The sequence below is a fragment of the Pavona decussata genome, unplaced genomic scaffold (assembly GCF_977016875.1).
Source record: "Pavona decussata unplaced genomic scaffold, jaPavDecu1.1 SCAFFOLD_285, whole genome shotgun sequence".
NCBI lineage: Eukaryota > Metazoa > Cnidaria > Anthozoa > Scleractinia > Agariciidae > Pavona > Pavona decussata.
The window spans coordinates 374,184-399,903 of NW_028145686.1; the positions used below are offsets into that span (position 1 = coordinate 374,184).

At 38.1% G+C, this 25,720-nt stretch overlaps 1 protein-coding gene across 2 annotated transcripts; it reads left to right on the plus strand.

Moving 5' to 3' along the window:
- The first annotated feature begins 1,494 nt into the window (after positions 1-1,494).
- Positions 1,495-25,478, plus strand: LOC146455142 (uncharacterized). 2 transcript variants are annotated; one of them, XM_085094590.1, is made up of 4 exons: positions 1,495-1,622; positions 1,726-2,008; positions 6,679-6,769; positions 22,337-25,478. In XM_085094590.1, the coding sequence occupies exon 4, from the start codon at positions 22,367-22,369 to the stop codon at positions 24,908-24,910; it is 2,544 nt and encodes an 847-aa protein (XP_084950716.1). In that variant the 5' UTR covers positions 1,495-1,622; positions 1,726-2,008; positions 6,679-6,769; positions 22,337-22,366; the 3' UTR covers positions 24,911-25,478. The 2 variants fall into 2 exon arrangements, with proteins under 2 accessions (XP_084950716.1, XP_084950715.1); XM_085094589.1 differs by having other exon boundaries at positions 1,515-2,008.
- The last annotated feature ends 242 nt before the right edge of the window (positions 25,479-25,720 follow it).

Below are 25,720 nucleotides of genomic sequence, written 5' to 3' on the forward strand. Positions count from 1 at the left end.
AGCCGGCCCGAGCGGAGCTAAGCCGCGCGAATTCGAGCGAAAAATATATTTATATATATATATATATATGTGTATATGTTTATATCTTTGAAGGTGTCCGCACAATGACGTCAGACTGTCTGGCGTCGTCTGGAGCAAAATTTGCATACATCGAAAAAAATATGCGTGCATGATCAAATTTCAACTGCAATGTTTATCAATATTCACTGGATACAGAACTATCTCTCCAGAATCTTTTCCCTTTCTTTTAGAAATCTTTTTTGTGAAAGATTGCATTAAAGAAATTACACGTTTTGTGGCCGCGGTAAATAATTTTCCGTGGGAAATAAATTCATCGAACACGGCAGCGCTGCACGCCCGATGTACATTACGTCGCGTCACAAATAGATTTTCAACCGCAAAACTACGAAAACACCATGCTCATCAAAAAAAAAATCTTATGCGCCTTTTAATCTCCTCGTTTGACGCTACAATACGAGTAAAGAGGGCTTTCCACCCAGCCCCAGCATCGCGAGGTTTTGCGAGTCACGTATTTCTAGTATATATGTATGTGTGTTTATATATTTCCGGTAAGGTGTCCGTGCTGTTGCCTGGCAACAGTGCGCAAACAAAGTATGAATGACGTCAGATTGTCTGGCGTCGTCTGAAAAAAATTTACATACATCGAAAAAAATATGCGTGCATGATCAAATTTCAACTGCAATGTTCATCAATATTCACTGGATACAGAACTATCTCTCCAGAATCTTTTCCCTTTCTTTTAGAAATCTTTTTTGTGAAAGAGTGCATTAAAGAAATTACACGTTTTGTGGCCGCGGTAAATAATTTTCCGTGGGAAATTAATTCATCGAACACGACAGCGCTGCACGTCTGTGGTACATTACGTCGCGACAGAAATAGATTTTCAACCGCAAACTAGCCCGTGGAACTACGAAAACACTATGCTCATCAAAAAAAAAAAAAAAATCTTATGCGCCTTTTAATCTCCTCGTTTGATGCTACAATACGAGTAAAGAGGGCTTTCCACCCAGCCCCAGCTTGCGAGCCACGTATTTCTAGTAGAATTTATGATAAACCTCTGCTTCATTGACCGTTTGAGATTCTCTAGCTCGTACTTAATATACGATTTTTGCAGACGGCATGAAACTGCGCCAAATCTCTCGCATTTCGCTTGCTTAAATCGCACCCGCTTGAAAATCTCTGATCGGCTCTACGAATAAAATAATTGAGCGAGTGTATCCCGACTGGGGAGAAGTTTGTCGTGTGCTGTCACGTGACCAGCTCCAACTAGGGTCTCTCTCTCTCTCTCTCGCTAGGGCGCAAAGATGAGAGACCCTGGGAACGAAGTTGACAGTTACCTCGCTCTGAGGCGCTTCTTTACGTTCTGCCTCACTTCGACGCGTTAACTCGCGTAGTGATTCGTGTGTCCTCGGCATTTTCAACCGTTGGCAGACATTTGCCTCGCTAGCTATGCGGCGTTTGCTTACGTTTGCCCGGACTTCGACGCGCTCGGCTCACGTGGTGATTCGTGTGTCCTCGAAATTTTCAACCGTTGGCTGGGGTTCTGTTTTCCCTGAAGGTTTACTATCATCCTTTAAAAATTTTCTGCGGGTCTACTATCGGTAAGTAAAACACGCTGAGTAAAATTTTACGTTGTTCTTTCGTGACTTTCAAAGAGTCACGTTTGTCTTTTCTTGTTTGGCAAGCTGTTTCTGTGAATTTCAGTTCCCAGGGATTAGATATTTGGATTTCGCGTTCAGCTAGCTGTTGCTGCGAGGTTATGTTTTCAAACTATCCACCTTCGATGAAGAAGACGTTGCCGTCGGTGCTAAATCAGACAAAACAAGCACTGATATCGATTGCACAGTACATTAGCAGACTTCGTGTCATACAACGCAAGCACAAAGGATTCATCAATTCTTTCAGACCCGGCTTTCAGTTTGCCGACGTCACTTAACATCGACGCAAGCCGGGGCACGAAGCACAATACGGTCACAGGTTTGTCTCGGTATGAGTTAACGCTCTTTACGAGGTTTCAATAATAGATTTACGTTAGTATGAAATCGAAATACAAAAATCTCTGAAATATACACGCATCAGAAACTGACATCAAGCGCCAGTTGTTCTAAGAGCGGATTGTTTTATCCAGCGGTTAATTCGGTATCAGTTCGGCATTTTTGCGGCTTTATAGTCGCGTATGTTTCGCGGCATTTTAGTAAAATACCTTTTGAGTAGAAGACCAAAATAGTATGCTGGCCTGTAAGTTTCATTTTTCTCAAAGATTAAAAGCGTTTTACCGAAAATGATCTGCATTACTGTATTTTACAGTGTCACGCAACAGGCGGACCGAAAATACTTTAATATTTTTATAAAGTTCAACAACGTAGCTGCTGAACTCAGCTTCGTTTATTGCAAATATTTTACCCAGGCCGTACAATCGCGCAACTTGGGGCTGCAATAGGACAAAGGAAAGTAATTCCTACTGTTTTGTTACATTTCTCTCCATTTGTTCAACAATTCCACAGAAATTGGACGAAACATTTTTCCGATCACACAGTTATTAATTTTGCTATATTAAGATGCTAGTTTTGTGTAATATACAGAAAACTTTAATGACAAAACCAAAGCGCTCTGTGAGTGACCAAAGAATGAAGTATTTCAAATTATGTCTACAGTTATTTGTTTATTAAACACGCAAAAAAGAAATTAAAGTTCACTCGCACTGGAAGGCAACGCAAACGTCGAAGTGTACGTTCATTCTTTTACTTTTAGTGGTTTTGCGTAATTGCCAATGGACAAAACATCTTGACACAAAAGAGAGTGTTTCCAGGTTTTAGAACAGCTTTAAATGAAAGAAGCTGGGTTTATAAAGTGGAAAGACACTGCAGTTCCCGTGGCGATTGAATAACAAGCAGAAACCGTCCAGTTTTCCTTCCAAGAACCGCCGAAAAATTTCCTCCCTCAATGCCGCGTAACCGGATGAGACTTGATACACGTGAACGATTTTGGTTGCCTAGCACGTGACCGAAATCTTCCCGGGGCAGTTCCTGTTCTGCATCCAAACGACGGCTTTTCCCAACGTTTTTGTAACATCGGAAGGGGCTTTCAGTTTTGCTAAAACCCGAGTGCTGAATTTGCTATTTTGGCTTTATCCAAGGTAAAAATATAAGAAATGCGTTTAGCGTTGCGGTACTCAGTTGTTGTTGGTTTGAATATGCAAACTTTCGGCGTTTACGTTTGTTCCAATGAATCGATCTTATCGCTAACACTCGACCCCGAAGGAAATATTTTTTTCAGATTCTAATTTCATTCACAACATTAACTCGGATTTTTAGGGTAATTTCTTTTCAAAGTTTTCATTTTTGCGTTTTATGTTTGCTGAAACGGGCACACGAGTCATCTCACATTTTCTCGTAGCCCTCGTTAGTTTATTTCGCGTTAAAGAACGTCTAATAAAGATGAATTGAATAATTTTGGTTTCACACTCGATTGAAAAGAGCTCCCTAGTACTGTCGAAAACATGTGAAGAAGGTTTAATTGTTTCTAAAGTTAGCGTATGTTTATTTTTTTTATACTTAACAATTGATTCATGCGTCAGCGTGCTTCATCGAGATATGAAGCACGCGGGAAGTTTGGAGAGCACGAAAAATGCGTACGAGTTGCTCGAGGCGTATCCGAGAGCAACTCTAGCTTCTTGAGTGCTCTCCAAACTTCCCAAGTGCTTCATGTAATAGATCAAACACAAGAAAGAGTGTTTCCTCCGATTTCCAAACACCGAGAAGTAGGTTGGAAAAACTAGGCGCTGCCGAGTTTTTTTCACCAACTTCGAGGTGTTTGGAAATAGGAGGAAACACTCTTTCGAGTGTTTGACATAGCTTCTCAAACTATTGATAATTCTTGGAGAAATTCGAAGCAAAAGTTCACAAAATTTTATGATAATTAAGATCACATTTCCAAACCTCCTTCACGGTAGTGATTTCCTTTGTTTTCTCTTCATGAATTATTAATGAGTTTGAGAAATCCCGATGAACGCACAGCTGACGCATGAATCAATTGTGTTATAACATTTTCAACGCGTAGTTTAACCCGTTGATTCTAGGTTGACCAGAGGTGTTCCAAACATTCACCCAATGTGCAAAGTAAAAACATAACTTACAGGGTAAAAAAAGCAACACCCCTTTGGTTTCAAATCAGTTAAAGTTCCTAATTATCGAATAAAATACACTGGTTGTCAATTCAGTAAAAATTTTTCAAACAACAAACTTGAAAATTTGATCCTCGCGTTACATGGGAGAATTCTTTCCGCTCGCGAGGACATGTGTTTGTTTACGCAAGATTTACGCAGTTGCCACGTTTCATCAATGAAAATATAGAAAGAAAACGGAGAACTGAAGCTTTCCTAAATGAAAAATTTATTCAGATAAGTCTTTGTTCTAAGAAGCAAAGGCGTACAACTTTTAATCCGAGACGATAAACGCCCAAGCGAATTGAAGGAACTGCAAGTCCATTTTGAAGTAAAAGTTATCGAACCCGCGTGCAGAGCACGGTTTTCAAAAATTTCTCAAAAAAAAAAAAAACTGTTAGGAATACGAAGACTTGGTCAATTAGAAAAGTATTTAAGCTTAAGTACAAATTCACAATCAAACCTGTAATTTCTTGTGAATTGGCTTCCTACAATTGCAAGTACTCGAACATTTAATACCAAGAAAGTCCGTGGCTTAAATAATGATCTGCGTGAGATGTCCGCCTTCTCGTCGACTGGATAAAACGACAATTTGTCCTTGAAGCACAATTTCTTCGCCATTTATTATCGGATTTCCGCTGTTAAAACTGTCGAGTATTTCTTAGCAGTTTTTCTCTGAGTTTATCGTTTCGAATAGGTGTGTTTTCCCTCTGAGAAAGCGAAATTGGCGTCTGAAAATTAATAGTTTTGCGAGACACGATGACACGGGCCTTGCTTGTTCTTTTTTCCTTTTCTTTAGGTTTTTTTTCGAGAGTTAAAATCTCCAATCCCAAAGAAAAAGTAGACAGATCTTCTTCATCAGCTTGTTTGCTTGTTGCCATCTGTAGTTAAACTTATTGCTGAAGTTTTTCCCCATTTTGAATGCAAAATGCCGAAGTTATTCACGGAGAAATTTTTCTTCTTGAGGCATTTGTTTGCTGACGTCATCAGCGTGCAGATGGGAATATGAAGCACGCTCGCGCAATTGAATTTGATTACACGAATTAACTAGCTATGTTATAACGCTGGATGAAACACAGCTCGCGTGCCGATCAAGTTTGCGATTGTTTGACAAGACACCGGAGAACAGCAAATTGAATGAAATTCAAAATCTTAGACACGGTTACCATGTCATGTTGGTCACTTACGTGCCATTTTACTCGCTGGCGTGCCATTTCACCCGGTGCTGTGCTTGACACACTTCATTGTCCGATCCAACACGCACCTTTGTTTTTATCGTGCATTCTGACACACTGCTCAGATGCTGGCGTCTCATTTCACTCACTGCCTATCATTTAGCTTGTCAATGTGGCGTGCCCGTGCGTTCACCTTTTTCCCTGTTTTCCCGTGGAGGATCACATTTTGGTTTTATCCAAGTGAACGTAAATAAAGAAATTAATACGTCAAGCGTTGATTGTCGCTGACTTTTGCATCTTGAATGCTACTGAGTTGCTTCTATCACCAACTAGCTTCTTGAGTGCCTGTTTCACTTCCCTAGAATACCCGCCCAAGACATTAAAGGGGAAAAAAGCGAACAAAAAATCAAAATGAAAAGTAAAATAACAGATACGTAGATTTTTAAACTCAAAAACTGTTTTTCAGTTAGGGTTTAGTTCACTGGTGGAAGGAGTTAGGGTTAGTTGGTTGCATTCCCCCGCGCTACCGACGCCTTATTGTGTAGGATCATTTTAAGAAAACAGTCGAAGTTGGGATTTTCTGCCAGACGATTTCAAAGCATTTTAGTCCAAAAGTAATTTTAGGTTTTTTAGGGTGGCATGCCACCCTGAAGAAGGCAGCACTGCCGAAATCGAAACGTCGGTGAATATCAACGGCACTTAATAGCGTTATAGTATACCAAAACCATTTATATAATGAACAAGACGCTACGCGGTTTTAATTAATATTATCAAGAGAATAATATAACCTGTTGCCTGTTGTCTTTTGTTTAAGTTCTAATAAGCTACCATCAATAAAATCAGAAAACGTGGCCGCATAAGGGTATCAGGTTAATCCCGGGACAATGGACCTGAATGGACAGCTGACTCAATTGGGATTTTATAGTAACAAGCAGGAATTGTTCGGGAATTTCAAAATCGACTCAAAAGCCGTAAGAGATAAAGATAGATATGCCTCTCTTTACCCACAACAATATTTAAAGCTGTGCGTTTATGCATGGGGTCATACGGTACACTAAACTAAAGCAATTTCATATTACCTACGTAACGTCCAATTTGGACGTTACAAATTACACCTAACCCTAAAACCAAAAGTTAGTTAAGACGACAGGGTTCGTTTTTGCAATTAAACATCTTGTAGTCATAGCCTTTTTCTTACGGTACTTTTTGGGTTCTTTAAAATATTATATTTGTCTTACTTGAGTCCATTTTCCGTTATGATTTTTATATAGTTTTCTAAACCTCTTAACGTTTGGATTCTTTCTCTTTTTCTATCGGTAGGTTCTCTCTAAACCGAGCAAGTTGTCGTCAAACATATCTGAAGCCGGAGCAAGATATTGCAAGATAATTTTATGCTTGTGTCTCACTTTTGGTAAGTTTTCGAAATCTTTTGTATTGGTTTTACTTAGTAGCATGCCTCTTGACTTAGGGATGATCACCATTAATTTATCTTTTATGTTTTAGAAAGATCTTGTCAAAACACGCCAAAAATTTAGATCAGATAAAATCAAAATCACGGCTCAGACTGAGGTATAAAATCGGAATGCTGTGATCCTAAGATATACCATTTAAACGAACAAATTTTGAGGTCCAAATGTGTAGTACATACTTGCTAAGGATTCGCATTAGGCTAGGAAACGTCGCTGGCATGAATAGTGGGAGAGGATACAAATTTATATTAAGTGTAAAACCTCAGTAACGTTATCGTAAAACGTATTTATTATTGCAGGAGAACGAACTATATTTTCCTAAAACCGAGCAAATTTGAGCTTCGCAATTGTATTTTCAAAATGCTTGGCTTGGATTCAGATTCTTAGATGGTATATAGTGTCAGAGATAAGAAATCTTATTACATCCAAATTTATGAAATGAAAATTTAAACTTGCTCGAAACTTAATTAAATGAAAAGAAAAGCTCAGAAAAGTTCACCTGGAGAATTTTTTCCTGAAGGTAAAGCCCTAATTTCCTTGTGACCTTAATCTAAGGAAGGCAGGAAGAGAATAATAACGTGTGAATGAATGTGTTTGCACATGGTCTTTTTTTGAATCTTAAATAAGCAACTACCCGAAGAATCAGAAAACGTGGCTTTTTTTAGAGATATCATGTTACTCAAGAGACATTATGAAGGTAGCGCCTTGTTAAACGCGCCAAAAATTTAGATCGGATGAACATGAAATCAAAATTACCTTACCCAATACCGCAATGTGATCCTAAGATATGTTTAACACCACCAAGGGAGAATTAGTTTTCATATATATATATTTATATAAAAAAAACTTTCGAGGTCCAAACTTATAATATATGCTGTGGCAGGGTCTGAAATTGCGCTTTCCTGGTCGCCAATGCGACTGAAAATTTTGCACTGGCGACCAGAATTTCACAACTGGTCGCCAACGGGCGATTAACTATTTCATGCCACGATCATTATACAAACAATAACTTTGATTTTCAGCCAAATCGATTAAAATAAAATTCAAAGCCGCCCGCCAATTGGTCACTTACTTTTTACCTTTCCGCTGATTTTGAAGTATAAAACCGATTTTCTTGTTGTTATAAATCTACCACAACGTTTCACAGCTACGATCAGCGTGTTTGAATTTAATCTTATTCGTTAGCAGAAAAATCGCCATGGCTGCCCCAAATGCGTTCTCTTTGTTCTGATTCTTAGAGAAAAATTGGCAACCAAAAAGTTTGGTTTGTGTTTTACTGCAAAAGAAAAATGTTATTGACACTTTTTGGCGACCACATTTTTCCATATGGCGACTGAAAAAAAAAGATTCAGTCGCCAGTTGGCGCCTGCCTAAAAAAGTTAATCTCGGATCCTGTGTGGGAATAAGGTATTTTTGCACATGGTCTTTTCTTGAATCTCTAATAAGCAGCTACCCGTAGAACCACATTACGTGGCTTTTAACGAGATATCATGTTACTCAAGAGACATTATGGAGGCAGCGTTTAAAGGAGACCTTATACAACTAGGATTTTAGCCAAGAAGGAAGGTGGTCCCTCAAGAAAATTAGTCACTGAAAAAATTGCCCCTTTTGGGTTTGCCTATGTTGTCTTAAAAGCCGTTAAGAGACTTCAAGGTGCCAGGATCTACGATTGCAGGGCTCATATTCGCCTACCAAAGTGGTGGGTGTGAAGTCATTTCAAAACTCATTTGAAAAGTAGAAATTTTTAAGGTGAGAAGCCTTCCTTTTTCGATTTTAGCATTGATTTGTTCACCGTCATTTTTGTTTTTCTGGTGATTTTTTCTCTTATATATGAGCCGTCCGCCATAACTTCTCGTGGAGCTCTATAGAAATTTACTCTTTAAAGTATAATTATAACAATAACAATAATAATAAGAAGGAGAAGGATGATAATGGAAATAGTCAAAATAATTTTTATAGCGCTTATTCCCTAGAGCTTGTTAGTGCTTTGGAAAAAAAAAACTAGCTTAAAAATACAATCTAAAAGTACAAAGTCGATAGTATTCTTACTTTATTTAAGACAATAAATATTTATAGCGATTTTCCTGCAATTTCTAAACATATTCTTCACTTCCAAGGATCTAGTTTCCGTCCTTAATAACAAGGTGGGCCCAATATTTAAGCTGTGATCTTATGGGGTCGAGTACACTAAATTAGAGCAATTTCAAATTACCCGCATTTTGTCCAATTAATGTTACAAATTACACCTAACCTTAAAACCAAAAGTTTCAATTGTGAAAAGATTTAAGGTAAAGAATTGGTTTTTTTCGATTACCCATGTTTCAGTTTTTAGCGTTTTTTTGTTTTCACGGTGCTTTCTGGCCTTCTTTAAAATTTTGTATTGGTTTTACTTGAGTCCATTTTTACGCGTTTTCTAACACTCTTCAGCTTTTTGTTTTTCATCTTCTGGCTTTAGTTTCTCGCTAAAAACAACACCGTAACGTCAAACATGTCTCCAGTCGAGACAAGGGAATTTGTTTTACAGGGCGCTTTAGGCAAATTTTATTCTTGGTTAACTTAAGTCAATTTTGTGTGTTTCATTTTTGGTAGGTTTTCTACATATTTTTTATTGATTTTTACTTAAAGCACGAGACTTGACTATGGGATGATCACCATTGCCCTCTTTTTATGTTTTTAAGAGGCCTTGTTAAACGCGCCAAAAATTTAGTTCGGATGAACATGAAATCACAATTACCCTACCCAATATCGCAATGTGATCCTAAGATATGTTTAACACCACCAAGGCAGAATTAGTTTTCATAAAAAAAAAAAAATTTCGAGGTCCAAACGTGTAATATATGCTGTGGGAATAAGGTATCTTTGCACATGGTCTTTTGTTGAATCTCTAATAAGCAACTACCCGTAGAACCATAATACGTGGCTTTTAACGAGATATCATGTTACTCAAGAGACATTATGAAGGTAGCGTTAAAAAGAGATTTTATTCAACTAGGATTTTAGCCAAGAAGGAAGGTGGTCCCTCAAAAGAATTAGTAACTGAAAAAAAAAAATTGCCTCTTTTGGGTTTGCCTATATTACCTTAAAGAGGCCGTTAAGACACTTCAAGAGGCCATCGATTGCAGGGCTCATGATTGCTTGCCAATGTGGTGGGTGTGAAGTCACTTCAAAACTCATTTGAAAAGTAGAAATTCTTAAGGTGAGAAGTCTTCCTTTTTCGATTTTAGCATTGATTTGTTCACCGTGATTTTTGTTTTACTGGTGATTTTTCTCTTATATGAGCCTTCCACCATACTTTCTCACAAAGCTCTATAGAAATTCACTCTTCAAAGTATAATAATAATAATAACAATGATAATAAGAAGGAGAAGGATAATAATGGAAAAAGTCAAAATAATTTTTATAGCGCTAATTCTCTGGAGTTCGTTAGTGCTTTGAAATAAAACTAGCTTTAAAATACAATCTTAAAGTACAAAGTCCATAGTATGCTTACTTTATTTTAGTCAATTTTTATTGAGCGATTTTCCTGCAATTTCTGAACATATACTTCATTGGACTTCTTGAGAGTTATTTCGATACATTCTCTGTACGTAGTTTTGCCAAGGATCTAGCTTCTTTCCTTTAGATGTTCTCTAGTTAACCACGGCAATATTTAAAGCTGTGATTTTATGGGGTCGAGTACACTAAATTAGAGCAATTTCAAATAACCTGCGTAACGTCCAATTAATGTTACAAATTACACCAAAAGTTTCGATTGAGAGAACATTTAAGGTGAAGAAGTGGGTTTTGCGATTACCCATGTTCTAGGTTTTTTTGTTCACGGTGCTTTTTGGCCTTCTTTAATATTTTATATTGGTTTTACTTGAGTCCATTGTTATACGTTCTCGAACACTCCTCAGTTTTTGTTTTCTTCTTCTAGCTTTAGTTTCTCGCTAAAAACAACACCATTAACGTCAAACATGTCTCCAGCCGAGGCAAGAGATTTTGTTTTACAAGGCGCTTTACGCAAATTTTATGCTTTGTTAACTTAAGTCAATTTTTTGTGTTTCACTATATTTTATCTTTGTAGCATGCGTCTTGACTATGGGATGATCACCATTGTTCTCCTTTTATGTTTTGAATAGGCTTTGTTAAACGCGCCAAAAACTCAGATCAGATGAACATGAAATCAAAATTACCTCACCCAATACTGCAATGTGATCCTAAGATATGTCTAACACCACCAAGGGAGAATTAGTTTTCATCTAAACAAACAACTTTCGAGGTCCAAACGTGTAATACATGCTTGTCTAAGATTTGCATTAAGTAAGGAGACGTTGCTAGCATGGGGAGTGGTTGCCCATTGTCCCAAGCCCAGGGCTCCTGTAAAGGCGCTAGACTTTAAGGGACTAACTAAAAAATGACTAAAATTCATCACTTTCTAAGGTTAAAAATCCTATAAACTCTTTAAAACTGAAGACAGTATTTTTTAGATGGCTGTTGATGAGGGATAAGAAACCAATTATATCCAGATTTCTGAGTTGATAGTGAAAACTCACGCTACTTAAGTGAGTATTTGGTTTCCTAAAAAAAAGTCATTCACAATTTTTGAGTAAATGCAAATGCCTTTTTTTACCACAATTGTTGCTAATCTCGCAATCTGATTGGCTAATTTTCCGTTGTCGATAAGAGTCTAGACAACGCTGCTCGCGTCACTCAGCGCGCAGAAATTTTGACGGTTATTGTAAAAATTTTCTTTGACGTTGATATTGTGGACTCACGAGGCGCAGCACGACATTTTGACCACTGTGATGACGAATAGCGTTCTCGATAAGAGTGCACACAACGCTAAACCACATTTGATTTGTTAAGTTTATCCCTGACATAAAGCTTAAACAAAAGTAGGAGGAATGATAACTGCTTTTTCCACAAAATGGCATGTTGATTCTCCTATGGGTAACCATCCGTGAAACCAGAAACGTGGCTGTTAAAGGGATATCATGATACTGAAGATGCATTGTTAAGGTAAAGTTTAACGGACAGCTTATTATACGATTGTTTCCTAAACACTCAGTTTGTAGAGTCATTTGTAGCTACAGGACCGTAGCCTCATGCTAGCCACGGCCCTCCCTGTTCATATCAGTTGTTGATAGACAAATTATAAGAGAAAAAGACACTAAATGTGACCGGAATTTTCTGTTGAGATTTTTGCTTTTTTTTGTGTGCTTTATTCTTGGTTCATTTTCTCTTATGTAAACAAAAGAAGTTCGTTGTATTTTTACATGGCGCTATTGAAGAAACTCACCTTCCAAATATGATGTTTACTTTATCGCAGTCCACTCATTTTGCAATCTCTTATTACCTCCGCGAGAAAGACACATTTTTTTCTCTTTTACTTTTTGAGAAAACCATTTCACAATCGTCAGAGATTTAGATTGTGGAATTTAAATCTCAGGGAAATATGAAACCTCAATAGTATAACGTTATCGCAAAACGCATCTATTAGTGCAAGAGAGAGAAATTGAGGTCCGAATTTGTATTTTAAAAATGCTTGGCTTGTATTCAGATTCTTAGATGACTATTGAAATGGTCTACAGCGTCAGAGATAAGAAATCTTATTATATCCAAACTATAACTGACAGTTAAATTTTCTTCAAATATACCGAACAGTTGGTTTTAGTAAAGCTCATCTGGAAAAAATCTTGTCCGAACGTAGATCCATGATTTCTCCATAACATAAAACCATATTTGTCTGATGATTATTTGAGAGTGTGTGAGGTAAAACGTTTTCTAATATGCAAATTTGTAAACAGAGAGTTGAAATTTCTCCAAACTTAAAGGAGCAAAGCTGATCTGGAGAATGTTGTGCCTGAACGTAAAGTCCTCATTTCTTTGTGACCTTAAGCTGAGGAAGTCAATAATGACTGCTATTAGCAAATTTAAAATTCCAAAAACCAGCTACGTGTGAATAAACTATTATTTTTCACACGGTATTTTGTTGAATCTCTAATAAGCAATTACCTGTAGAACCAGAAAACGTGTCTTTGAAACGGATATTATGTTACTCAAGAGATCTTATGAATGCAGCGTTTAAAGGAAAGCTGATACAGCTGGGAATTTAGAAAAGGAGGAAGGTGGTGCTTTAATAGAATTTGTCACGGAGAAAAATTGCTGTTACTTGGGTCTGCCTATATGCAGTTCTGGTGATCAGGTGAATTGTTCTGGAATTTTACATTTGCATACAAGCCATTTGGAGACTTCATAAGGCCTGGATTGCGGATTGTAGAGCTTCTCTAGGGGTATCTTGTGTCGTGACTCTGGGTTGAACACCCATTGGTTAACGTTTTGAAAGAAAAGGTCTTCTCAACATTAACCGCGCTCAAAATTTCGATCTTCGGCTGCGCCTCGTGAGTCCACAACATTTTGACCACTGTGAAGACAAATAGCGTTGTCGATTAGAGTGCAGACCACTTTAAACCACATTCGATTTGTTAAGTTTATTCCCGAAAAAAAGCTTAGCAAAGGAAGGAGGAATAATAACAGCTATTTCCATAAAATGGCATGTTGATTCTCCTATGGGTAATGATCCGTGAAACCAGAAACGTGGCTGTTAAAGGGATATCATGATACTGAAGATGCATTGTTAAGGTAAAGTTTAACGGACAGCTTATTATACGATTGTTTTATAAACACTCAGTTTGTAGAGTCATTTGTAGCTACAGGACCGTAGGAGTGTCACGAGCGACGAAGGCGCCGGCATCAAGGATGGTTAGGGGCCGTGGTCTCCCAGAAACGTTTGAGATCTATAATATCTGAAATACTATTTTTGGGATTCTTGCAGAAGATTTCTTCTAAAAATCGGTCTTTGTCAAGTGTAAAATCGTGGCCTTCTTGTGATACAGACACCAAGTTAATGGTAACTCTGAATTTTGCTTCCCGCTACACGACATTCTATCTCATACACCATATCTTAAACCACGGAGGCAAGAGCCTCGTCTTGCCTCATGCTAGCCACGGCCCTGCCTGTTCATGTCAGTTGTTGATAGACAAATTATAAGAGAAAAAGACACTAAATGTGACCGGAATTTTCTGTTGAGATTTTTGCTTTTTTTTGTGTGCTTTTTTCTTTGTTCGTTTTCTCTTATGTGAACAAAAAAAGTTGGAGGTATTTTTACATAGCGCCATTAAAGAAACTCACCTTCCAAATATGATGTTTACCTTATCGCAGTCCACTCATTTTGCGATCTTTTATTGACTCCGTAAGAAAGACACATTTTTCTCTCTTTTACTTTTGGAGAAAACCATTTTACAATCGTCAGAAATTTGGATTGTGGAATTTAAATCTCAGGGAAATATGAAACCTCAATAGTATAACGTTATCGCAAAACGCATCTATTAGTGCAAGAGAGAGAACTTGAGGTCCGAATTTGTATTTTAAAAATGCTTGGCTTGTATTCAGATTCTTAGATGACTATTGAAATGGTCTACAGCGTCAGAGATAAGAAATCTTATCACGTCCAAATTATAACTGAAAGTTAAATTTTCTTCAAATATACTGAACAGTTGGTTTTAGTAAAGCTCATCTGGAGAAGTTCTTGTCTGAACGTAAATCCATGATTTCTCCATAACATTAAACCATATTCGTCTGATGATTATTAGAGGGTCGGACAGTGTGTGAGGTAAAACGTTTTCTAATATGCAAATTTGTAAACAGAGAGTTGAAATTTCTCCAAACTTAAAGGAGCAAAGCTGATCTGGAGAATGTTGTGCCTGAACGTAAAGTCCTCATTTCTTTGTGACCTTAAGCTGAGGAAGTCAATGATGACTGCTATTAGCAAATTTAAAATTCCAAAAACCAGCTACGTGTGAATAAACTATGATTTTTCACACGGTATTTTGTTGAATCTCTAATAAGCAATTACCTGTAGAACCAGAAAACGTGTCTTTGAAACGGATATTATGTTACTCAAGAGATCTTATGAATGCAGCGTTTAAAGGAAAGCTGATACAGCTGGGAATTTAGAAAAGGAGGAAGGTGGTGCTTTAATAGAATTTGTCACGGAGAAAAATTGCTGTTACTTGGGTCTGCCTATATGCAGTTCTGGTGATCAGGTGAATTGTTCTGGAATTTTACATTTGCATATAAGCCATTTGGAGACTTCATAAGGCCTGGATTGCGGATTGTAGAGCTTCTCTAGGGGTATGTTGTGTCGTGACTCTAGGTTGAACACCCATTGGTTAACGTTTTGAAAGAAAAGGTCTTGTCAACATTAACCGCGCCCAAAATTTCGATCTCCGGCTGCGCCTCGTGAGTCCACAACATTTTGACCACTGTGAAGACGAATAGCGTTGTCGATTAGAGTGCAGACCACTTTAAACCACATTCGATTTGTTAAGTTTATTCCCGAAAAAAAGCTTAGCAAAAGAAGGAGGAATGATAACAGCTTTTTCCATAAAATGGCATGTTGATTCTCCTATGGGTAATCATCCGTGAAACCAGAAACGTGGCTGTTAAAGGGATATCATGATACTGAAGATGCATTGTTAAGGTAAAGTTTAACGGACAGCTTATTATACGATTGTTTTATAAACACTCAGTTTGTAGAGTCATTTGTAGCTACAGGACCGTAGGAGTGTCACGAGCGACGAAGGCGCCGGCATCAAGGATGGTTAGGGGCCGTGGTCTCCCAGAAACGTTTGAGATCTATAATATCTGAAATACTATTTTTGGGATTCTTGCAGAAGATTTCTTCTAAAAATAGGTCTTTGTCAAGTGTAAAATCGTGGCCTTCTTGTGATACAGACACCAAGTTAATGGTAACTCTGAATTTTGCTTCCCGCTACACGACATTCTTTCTCATACACCATATCTTAAACCACGGAGGCAAGAGCCTCGTCTTGCCTCATGCTAGCCACGGCCCTGCCTGTTCATGTCAGTAGTTGATAGACAAATTATAAGAGAAAAAGACACTAAATGTGACCGGAATTTTCTGTTGAGATTTTTGCTTTTTTTTGTGTGCTTTTTTCTTTGTTCGTTTTCTCTTATGTGAACAAAAAAAGTTGGAGGTATTTTTACATAGCGCTATTAAAGAAACTCACCTTCCAAATATGATGTTTACCTTATCGCAGTCCACTCATTTTGCGATCTTTTATTGACTCCGTAAGAAAGACACATTTTTCTCTCTTTTACTTTTGGAGAAAACCATTTTACAATCGTCAGAAATTTGGATTGTGGAATTTAAATCTCAGGGAAATATGAAACCTCAATAGTATAACGTTATCGCAAAACGCATCTATTAGTGCAAGAGAGAGAAATTGAGGTCCGAATTTGTATTTTAAAAATGCTTGGCTTGTATTCAGATTCTTAGATGACTATTGAAATGGTCTACAGCGTCAGAGATAAGAAATCTTATTACGTCCAAATTATAACTGAAAGTTAAATTTTCTTCAAATATACTGAACAGTTGGTTTTAGTAAAGCTCATCTGGAGAAGTTCTTGTCTGAACGTAAATCCATGATTTCTCCATAACATTAAACCATATTCGTCTGATGATTATTTGAGGGTCGGACAGTGTGTGAGGTAAAACGTTTTCTAATATGCAAATTTGTAAACAGAGAGTTGAAATTTCTCCAAACTTAAAGGAGCAAAGCTGATCTGGAGAATGTTGTGCCTGAACGTAAAGTCCTCATTTCTTTGTGACCTTAAGCTGAGGAAGTCAATGATGACTGCTATTAGCAAATTTAAAATTCCAAAAACCAGCTACGTGTGAATAAACTATGATTTTTCACACGGTATTTTGTTGAATCTCTAATAAGCAATTACCTGTAGAACCAGAAAACGTGTCTTTGAAACGGATATTATGTTACTCAAGAGATCTTATGAATGCAGCGTTTAAAGGAAAGCTGATACAGCTGGGAATTTAGAAAAGGAGGAAGGTGGTGCTTTAATAGAATTTGTCACGGAGAAAAATTGCTGTTACTTGGGTCTGCCTATATGCAGTTCTGGTGATCAGGTGAATTGTTCTGGAATTTTACATTTGCATATAAGCCATTTGGAGACTTCATAAGGCCTGGATTGCGGATTGTAGAGCTTCTCTAGGGGTATGTTGTGTCGTGACTCTAGGTTGAACACCCATTGGTTAACGTTTTGAAAGAAAAGGTCTTGTCAACATTAACCGCGCCCAAAATTTCGATCTTCGGCTGCGCCTCGTGAGTCCACAACATTTTGACCACTGTGAAGACGAATAGCGTTGTCGATTAGAGTGCAGACCACTTTAAACCACATTCGATTTGTTAAGTTTATTCCCGAAAAAAAGCTTAGCAAAAGAAGGAGGAATGATAACAGCTTTTTCCATAAAATGGCATGTTGATTCTCCTATGGGTAATGATCCGTGAAACCAGAAACGTGGCTGTTAAAGGGATATCATGATACTGAAGATGCATTGTTAAGGTAAAGTTTAACGGACAGCTTATTATACGATTGTTTTATAAACACTCAGTTTGTAGAGTCATTTGTAGCTACAGGACCGTAGGAGTGTCACGAGCGACGAAGGCGCCGGCATCAAGGATGGTTAGGGGCCGTGGTCTCCCAGAAACGTTTGAGATCTATAATATCTGAAATACTATTTTTGGGATTCTTGCAGAAGATTTCTTCTAAAAATCGGTCTTTGTCAAGTGTAAAATCGTGGCCTTCTTGTGATACAGACACCAAGTTAATGGTAACTCTGAATTTTGCTTCCCGCTACACGACATTCTTTCTCATACACCATATCTTAAACCACGGAGGCAAGAGCCTCGTCTTGCCTCATGCTAGCCACGGCCCTGCCTGTTCATGTCAGTTGTTGATAGACAAATTATAAGAGAAAAAGACACTAAATGTGACAGGAATTTTCTGTCGAGATTTTTTTTTTGTTTGTGTGCTTTTTTCTTTGTTCGTTTTCTCTTATGTGAACAAAAAAAGTTGGAGGTATTTTTACATAGCGCTATTAAAGAAACTCACCTTCCAAATATGATGTTTACCTTATCGCAGTCCACTCATTTTGCGATCTTTTATTGACTCCGTAAGAAAGACACATTTTTCTCTCTTTTACTTTTGGAGAAAACCATTTTACAATCGTCAGAAATTTGGATTGTGGAATTTAAATCTCAGGGAAATATGAAACCTCAATAGTATAACGTTATCGCAAAACGCATCTATTAGTGCAAGAGAGAGAACTTGAGGTCCGAATTTGTATTTTAAAAATGCTTGGCTTGTATTCAGATTCTTAGATGACTATTGAAATGGTCTACAGCGTCAGAGATTAGAAATCTTATTATATCTAAATTATAACTGAAAGTTAAATTTCCTTTAAATACACTGAACAGTTGGTTTTAGTAAAGCTCATCTGGAGAAGTTCTTGTCTGAACGTAAATCCATGATTTCTCCATAACATTAAACCATATTCGTCTGATGATTATTAGAGGGTCGGACAGTGTGTGAGGTAAAACGTTTTCTAATATGCAAATTTGTGAACAGAGAGTTGAAATTTCTCCAAACTTAAAGGAGCAAAGCTGATCTGGAGAATGTTGTGCCTGAACGTAAAGTCCTCATTTCTTTGTGACCTTAAGCTGAGGATGGCAATGAACAAAAGAAGTCCGTTGTATTTTTACATGGCGCTATTAAAGAAACTTACCTTCCAATAATGATGTTTACTTTATCGCAGTCCACTTATTTTGCGATCTTTTATTGACTCCGTAAGAAAGACACATTTTTCTCTCTTTTGCTGTTCTCTAGAAACCCTTTCAAACTGGTGGAGGAAAATGAAGAAAATTGATTTCTCGGGATACAATAGACAAAACAGTAATTGTACCGCTTACCGGCTTGTTAAATTGGGGTTGACAGACCTACGCAACTCCTGTTTTGTGTCCATTGTATCGATAAACGCCTTTACAGTTTTGCTTTCACAAAAATGCATTATTTAAGCGATTTTCCTTTTCTATAAATGATGAAGGGAGTTTCCTTAAATATCACTCCAAGTGATAGCGGGTTTTGTATTCAATACCGCATTTGTCCATTAGAATGTTTTTCAAGCATTTGGGAATGATTGATGATTTATTGCGTAAACCGGGTAGAGTTTTCTTGTTCGATTTCTATTTCTGTGTTAGAGCTACCTTTCTATCGATATCAGTGAAGTGAACTTCTATGAGAGAAATTTGTCCACCAGACTATCGGGATAATCTGTCAAGATAAAGCGTGTTCTGAAGTCTTTAATGTTTTCCTTACATACATACATACATACATACATACATACATACATACATACATACATACATACATACATACATACATACATACATACATACATACATACATACATACATACATACATACATACATACATACATACATACATACATACATACATACATACATACATACATACATACATACATACATAAACAAAGAAACAATACAATGATTGCTTCACTCAGTCGCAGGAGTGCTCGATGCAAAAACATGCATAGCGAAATATAAATTTAAGATAGAAAATGTAACACAGTTACTCGAGTTTTACGCACTAAGCGATCATCAGACTGTACCGTTGGAGTTTCTAGAGTTTTAATTTAAGGAGGGCGGTTGGAGCGATCTTGCTTCTGATTGGCTGCGTAGAATTTATTTTCATGCCTGCATTTTGTAATTAACTCAGATCGTTTATTGAGGAGGGTAGATTTGTCAGCAGATAGGATGCAGAGCTTCTCAGATAAGCACAAATTGCAGCGTGAGGGATGAAAGTATAGGAATGACGGAGCATACTTTCAAAACGCGATATAACAACCACAAGCTTTCCTTCAACCACCGCAAACATTCATATGACACTGTTCTCTCCAAATACATCTGGGACCAGAAGGATAATGGCACCGCTTACACGATCAAATGGTCCATTATCAAAGAAGCAAATCCATATCACGGACATCCCTCACGCTGCAATTTGTGCTTATCTGAGAAGCTCTGCATCCTATCTGCTGACAAATCTACCCTCCTCAATAAACGATCTGAGTTAATTACAAAATGCAGGCATGAAAATAAATTCTACGCAGCCAATCAGAAGCAAGATAGCTCCAACCGCCCTCCTTAAATTAAAACTCTAGAAACTCCAACGGTACAGTCTGATGATCGCTTAGTGCGTGAAACTCGAGTAACTGTGTTACATTTTCTATCTTAAATTTACATACATACATACATACATACGTACATACATACATACATACATACATACATACATACATACATACATACATACATACATACATACATACATACATACATACATACATACATACATAAACTTTATTTAGACACGGTAAAAACATCAGTTACAAGACAAAAATTAAAACTGATTTACATGTTTGCCGTGTGGGAGTACGACGAGGACAAATGACGATCTATCTCATTTCTAAAATTAGTAAAAGTTCTAATGGCTCTGACGTTAGATGAAAGGCTGTTCCACAAATGTGCCCCACTGTAGCAGAAACTACGTTTCAAAAAATCGGTACGAGGCTTAGACAGAGCCAATTTGTTGTCACTATTGCCTTTCAGGTACTCCGGAGACTGACCATTTAAAGTTTTAAACATGATTTTCAATTTTTGCTTCTTCCTTCTGGTACAGAGATTATCCCATCCCAGCTTACCGCGTAGGGCGGTAGCGCTAGAATAGTAATCTGACTTCGTTATGACCCGAATGGCGCGATTTTGAAGTTTTTGTAATTTGTCAGCTAATTCGTTGCTGAGACCGTCCCACACAGGACAGCAATAATCAAAATATGGTTCAATAAGGGCTCTATATAGTAACATTGCTGTATCGTCGCAAATGAATGTAACTCTAGAAGAGGTTGTCCTTAAAGGGGAAGTATCATGGGGTTTTTGGTATCTTTTGTTAAAAATGATGAGATAAGACCTTCAACCAGCTGCCAAATAATTCTAGAATTACGAGAGGAAAGAAATCAACTCAGTTCTTTAAAGGAACAACTCGTGATCTGTTCTAGCGCACTTTAGAAACAAAAATGCGAGAACTTGAAAAACATTAGCCTAACATTTTTCAAGTTTCAATCCATACCGGCCTACTCTGTCTTTAACCAGAGGCACTAATCGACAGTTTTATTGCAGTGGGGTGATAAATTATAACAAACTTGACAATTATTTCTTTCTACATTTATTTCTATTTCTATGTCTGCTGACAGACAAACATTTTTGGGTTTTGAAATGACAGCCAATTTGCGTGATACTTCCCCTAAGAGCATCTCCTTTCAGACGGCCTTGTTTTAACGCCTGCTGGTCGGCATTTCTGGTATTTTGTTTGCGCACGTCAAGAATCGATTCTTTCCCGAATCTCTCTTCCTTACGACCCTACTATACTGTACGTAATCACTTGATCACAAGTGCACTTGAGAAAAGATATCTTTTCAAAGATGTTTCAAAATTTAGAGTTTCTTTACTACAATGGAAAAGCATGAAAGCTCTATCTACGTATGAACATTTCAGCTTTTTTAGGAGGGCTTTAGGACCATTTTTCTTGTGACGTTTATTACAGTAAATATACAGAAAAACTCTATGCTCATTCCAAAAAGCACTTTAAAGGAATTTGCACTATAAATTTCCAGTAAGGTGGTCAAATCCTTCAACAGATATTCTTTCTAAAGGTGTATAAAAACCATTTTAACAAGAAAACAACGTCTCGAAAGTTACGAGAACGAAATCCTTTTTGATGTACTTAATATTTTGTACACAAAGCTGCGTTATGAAAGGGAGAAAGGGACTAAAAGGACTAAAAGGGTAGATGTCGGTTACCATGGTAAACCCCGAGATACGCCTCGTATAGTTGCTATTTACAAACAACTCGTTCGCACTTCTACTTTGAAACATCAGGAGTGGTAAGTCCAACTGTGAAGTAAATTGAAATAAAAAAAAAACCAGCTTTTGAAGGCAAGTCACGTTTTAAGATATTGCTTGGGATAAGTAAGCTTTATAGTAAGCTAAAAGCAAGTGTCTTCAGATACCTTGCATACGATCTCTTTTCCCCCTTCCTGAAGTATGTTTGCCTATAGGCTTCTAACACGACAGTTCTAGGAACTTTTGTTTTCTGTTTGAAGTTGAAAAAATCAATCTCGTTCTTTAGAGATGACAAATACATCTGTCCTATAGGTTGAAGTATCGGCTTTCGTATGTAAAACCTACCGCTGCATCCGCCCCCCACCTTTAAACTGTTTCGGTATAACGGCATGCCTCGTATACACAAGCATACAATGGAATGTGACTGGATTTTGACTTGAAGTAATCTCCACGTTCATGTCCTGTTAAAAAAGCTAACCTCTCGACACCGCATGTTTAGTCCTCCGACACCACTCGATACCTTATAAGACTGCAGCCATAACCAATATCCAGATAACAGCAAGAGTTATCTGTTCTCTTTCTAAAAGTACGCACTAAAATTTGATTCTGGTATCTCATTCGATTAGTTATTTCTTGAAAGAATGATGAACTATTTTTCCTTTTACAGGACGTGGAAATAAGATCTCTCTGGGGATTAATGAACAAAATGGGCGAATGTACTCCGGTAATTGTACGTTACTACAGCTTATCTGAACCCAGCGGTATAAGTGACTCTGAAATCAATAGTAGCAACAAAACCAGCACAAACCATACCATCAGTGAGGAAAACATATGGGTTCCAGGGAGACATTCCAAATGTGTAAACCAGCAACTTTCTCCAAAAAGCCACAAATCAGCCAGAGGTCTACAAGATGGTGAAGATGGTCCTTATGATCTATCTGTTCATCGTCCGAGAAGTAACACAAATGCATACGTTTACAGGTGCACGATACAACCAAAACATGTGACAAACAATGCATCAGGTGTTGATGTTGATTATATACAAAGCCTAAACCTTATCCCGGTGTTGCCCACCCCTGTCCACGGAAAGTGCGCGCCTTCACTAAATTCCCATGGTATAAACTTCGCGCCTAGCGCGCATGAGAAAAGGTCTGAAACGAAATGTACCCAAAGAAAACAAAGTACCTTACCTCTAAACCAGAACTGTCTTGAGCCAAGAAATACCTCAGTCAGTGTTTTACACCCACGAATTACTCACATTCACCGTGGAGTCCAAACTGAGAAGCTACATTCTGTAGCGGGAAGGCACAATGAAGTGGAGTCTGAGCCCATGTTCTCGTGTAACTCTACTTACGAACAAGTATCATCTGTTATAAAGCCAACCGTGAAAATTTACGAACAAAAGAGACTTTTAGTTGGTAAATTTTATCAAGATCTTCCTGGTTCAGCAGAGGTTGCTGAATCTGAACGGAATTCGGACATTTCGTATGCTTGTACAAGAGAACCGTACCGCAAAGAGCATCGACTCGAGCATTTTGCAAGTACTGAGCTATTCAAAACACCAGCTTGCCAAGACGGCCCTTTTCAAATTCAAATTCAGTCCCAAAACGACGTTTCTGTTAGAAGTAAAAAACGGAAAAGCCGTCAACCTCGTCATCGGAGGGTAGAATCTGACGACCCTGCTCACTTTCACAGGAGTAAAGATAATGAACAGCTCCAAAAGGAGAAAGATTGCCCGGAAAAGCCCTTCCACCTTGGATACCCTCACAAAACGAACCCGTTCTACCTTCAAAAGATTCCAAGGCCTAAGGAAGCGTGCAACGAAATAACTGGAGACGTGGAAGTTCCATACAAGAAGAATGAGATATTTACTCGTAAAGATTTTCAGTCTGCACCCCCTTCTTATTTTGACTCCACTACAAGTTGTGATGATAACATCCTCAAGAACATTTTACCCAGATCATGTATTTCCGGAAGCGAAGTTCCTTCAGTCATACTCCCACCACCGCATTACTCGTCTGAAGGCAGAGGGACCACTGAACGATGTGATCCATTCCTTACAAGAGGCCCACTTCATGATAGGCCATCGTCCGAAACTAATGGCAGCAGCCACTACCCTCCAGCTCACATCACACTGGCATATGAAATGAATTCACCTTGCCAATTTAAAATAACAAAAAAGATAAATGAAAACTCATATCAGAATACGGCCAAGCATCCATTTAACTTTCGCCCAGAGTGGAATGTAGCCCAACAATACTGGCATGACCCCGCTTGGATGACAGGTCGAGAAAGGAAGTTTGAAACTTCGGAGAAAGGAGGACCTAGTTACAACAGTGGTTATGGAGGGTGCCCTTCTGGCAAGCAAATGACGTTTTCAGATCCTTCACAACACAACATGCCCAAGCGAATCATTGCAACTTTTCCAAGTAAAATGAACTCTGTGTCTTCTGCGGAACGCCGGGAGGAAAATGTGGGCTACGACACAGAACAACGAAAAGACAAACCTTTTAACAAAACCTCTAAACCATCCCCATCGTCTTTAGCTAGTGATGATGGAAATTGTTCTAGCGCCACTGTCGAAGTCAGTGTTGAATTAAAGGAGATGAAAAGAAGCGACCGACCAATTCAGCACGACCAACCCTCTGCCTCTACAAACGACATGCCAAACACACGAACTAAAGGCCGCGATGTGATTTTATCAGAAAACGGTAACTTTTTCCTACAGATGGATGAGGTGTCTCCCACAAGCCTGGATACAACTATGAAGGAACGAAGATTTGTTTGCCGGTACTGCGACAAAAAATTCACCCACAATTCTAAGCTTCAAATTCACCTCCGCACGCATACAGGTTATAAGCCCTTCCAGTGTAAGTTTTGCAGCCGGAGATTTGCTCAATCAGGAGTCCTGAAAACACATCTTCGCACCCATACGGGTGATAAACCATTTGTGTGTGTGTACTGTAGAAAATCATTTGCCCAAAGCACGACTCTAACAAACCATCTCAGAACGCACACCGGACAAAAGCCATACGTATGCAATTTCTGCGGCAAATCATTCTCACAATTTTCGACGCACAGTAAACACGAACTTTCTCACACTAAAATACGGCCGTATACATGCAAGTTCTGTGGAAAAGCCCTCAGGAAGCAGTCGACCCTAACCCATCATGTACGTTCTCATACTGGTCAAGTGCCAATTCTGCGTAAAGAGCTTCGCTCAGATGAGTATCCTGGATAAACATATGCAGCTTCACTCACGGTAAGTCTCAAGCCTAATCAATGCCAGTATTGCAGTAAGAACTTTGGCTACTCCTCAAATATAGAATTTCATATAATGGTACATGAGGAGGAACAGCGTCTAGATAGATGGATAGATCATTTATTAAAAACCAAATCTTGCAGTCGAAGCGACTGAATTACATATGAGGTTGAACATTAAAAAAGTCACAAAATTGCTTCGTATAAGGAAAATAAAACAGCAATGTTCAACTTCCTTAACAATTTAAACTATATACGTTAAAAAGTATTTCGGCGATAGAAATTGTTGACGATTCAATACATCCAGCTGATTTCTTAAACCTATCATCGAAACAATATAACCACACTTCTTCCTCAAGTAGTAAGCATTAGAACTGACTATAGGTGGTAGCAACACAAAGAGATTATGATCTTTATCATTTGCAGTTTCCTGAAAGAATTTGACAGACAATATTTTACGTTTGACTGATAGAGGAGGGACACCATCAAGGGTACTATGGGGAGCTGACACGAGAACTCTAACACTGATGTAATAACACTGCAATAAAAAACTAAGCTCCCTCATGAAATACAGTAGCAGCAGTAGAAGTGGTATTAGTAGTAGCAGCAGCAGCAGAAGTAGTAGTAGTAGTAGTAGTAGTAGTAGTAGTAGTAGTAGTAGTAGTAGTAGTAGTAGTAGTAGCAGTAGCAGTAGCAGTAGCAGTAGCAGCAGCAGCAGCAGCAGTAGCAGTAGCAGTAGCAGCAGCTGCAGAGTCGTCGTTTAGCAAGGGTAATATGTATATAACAGTGC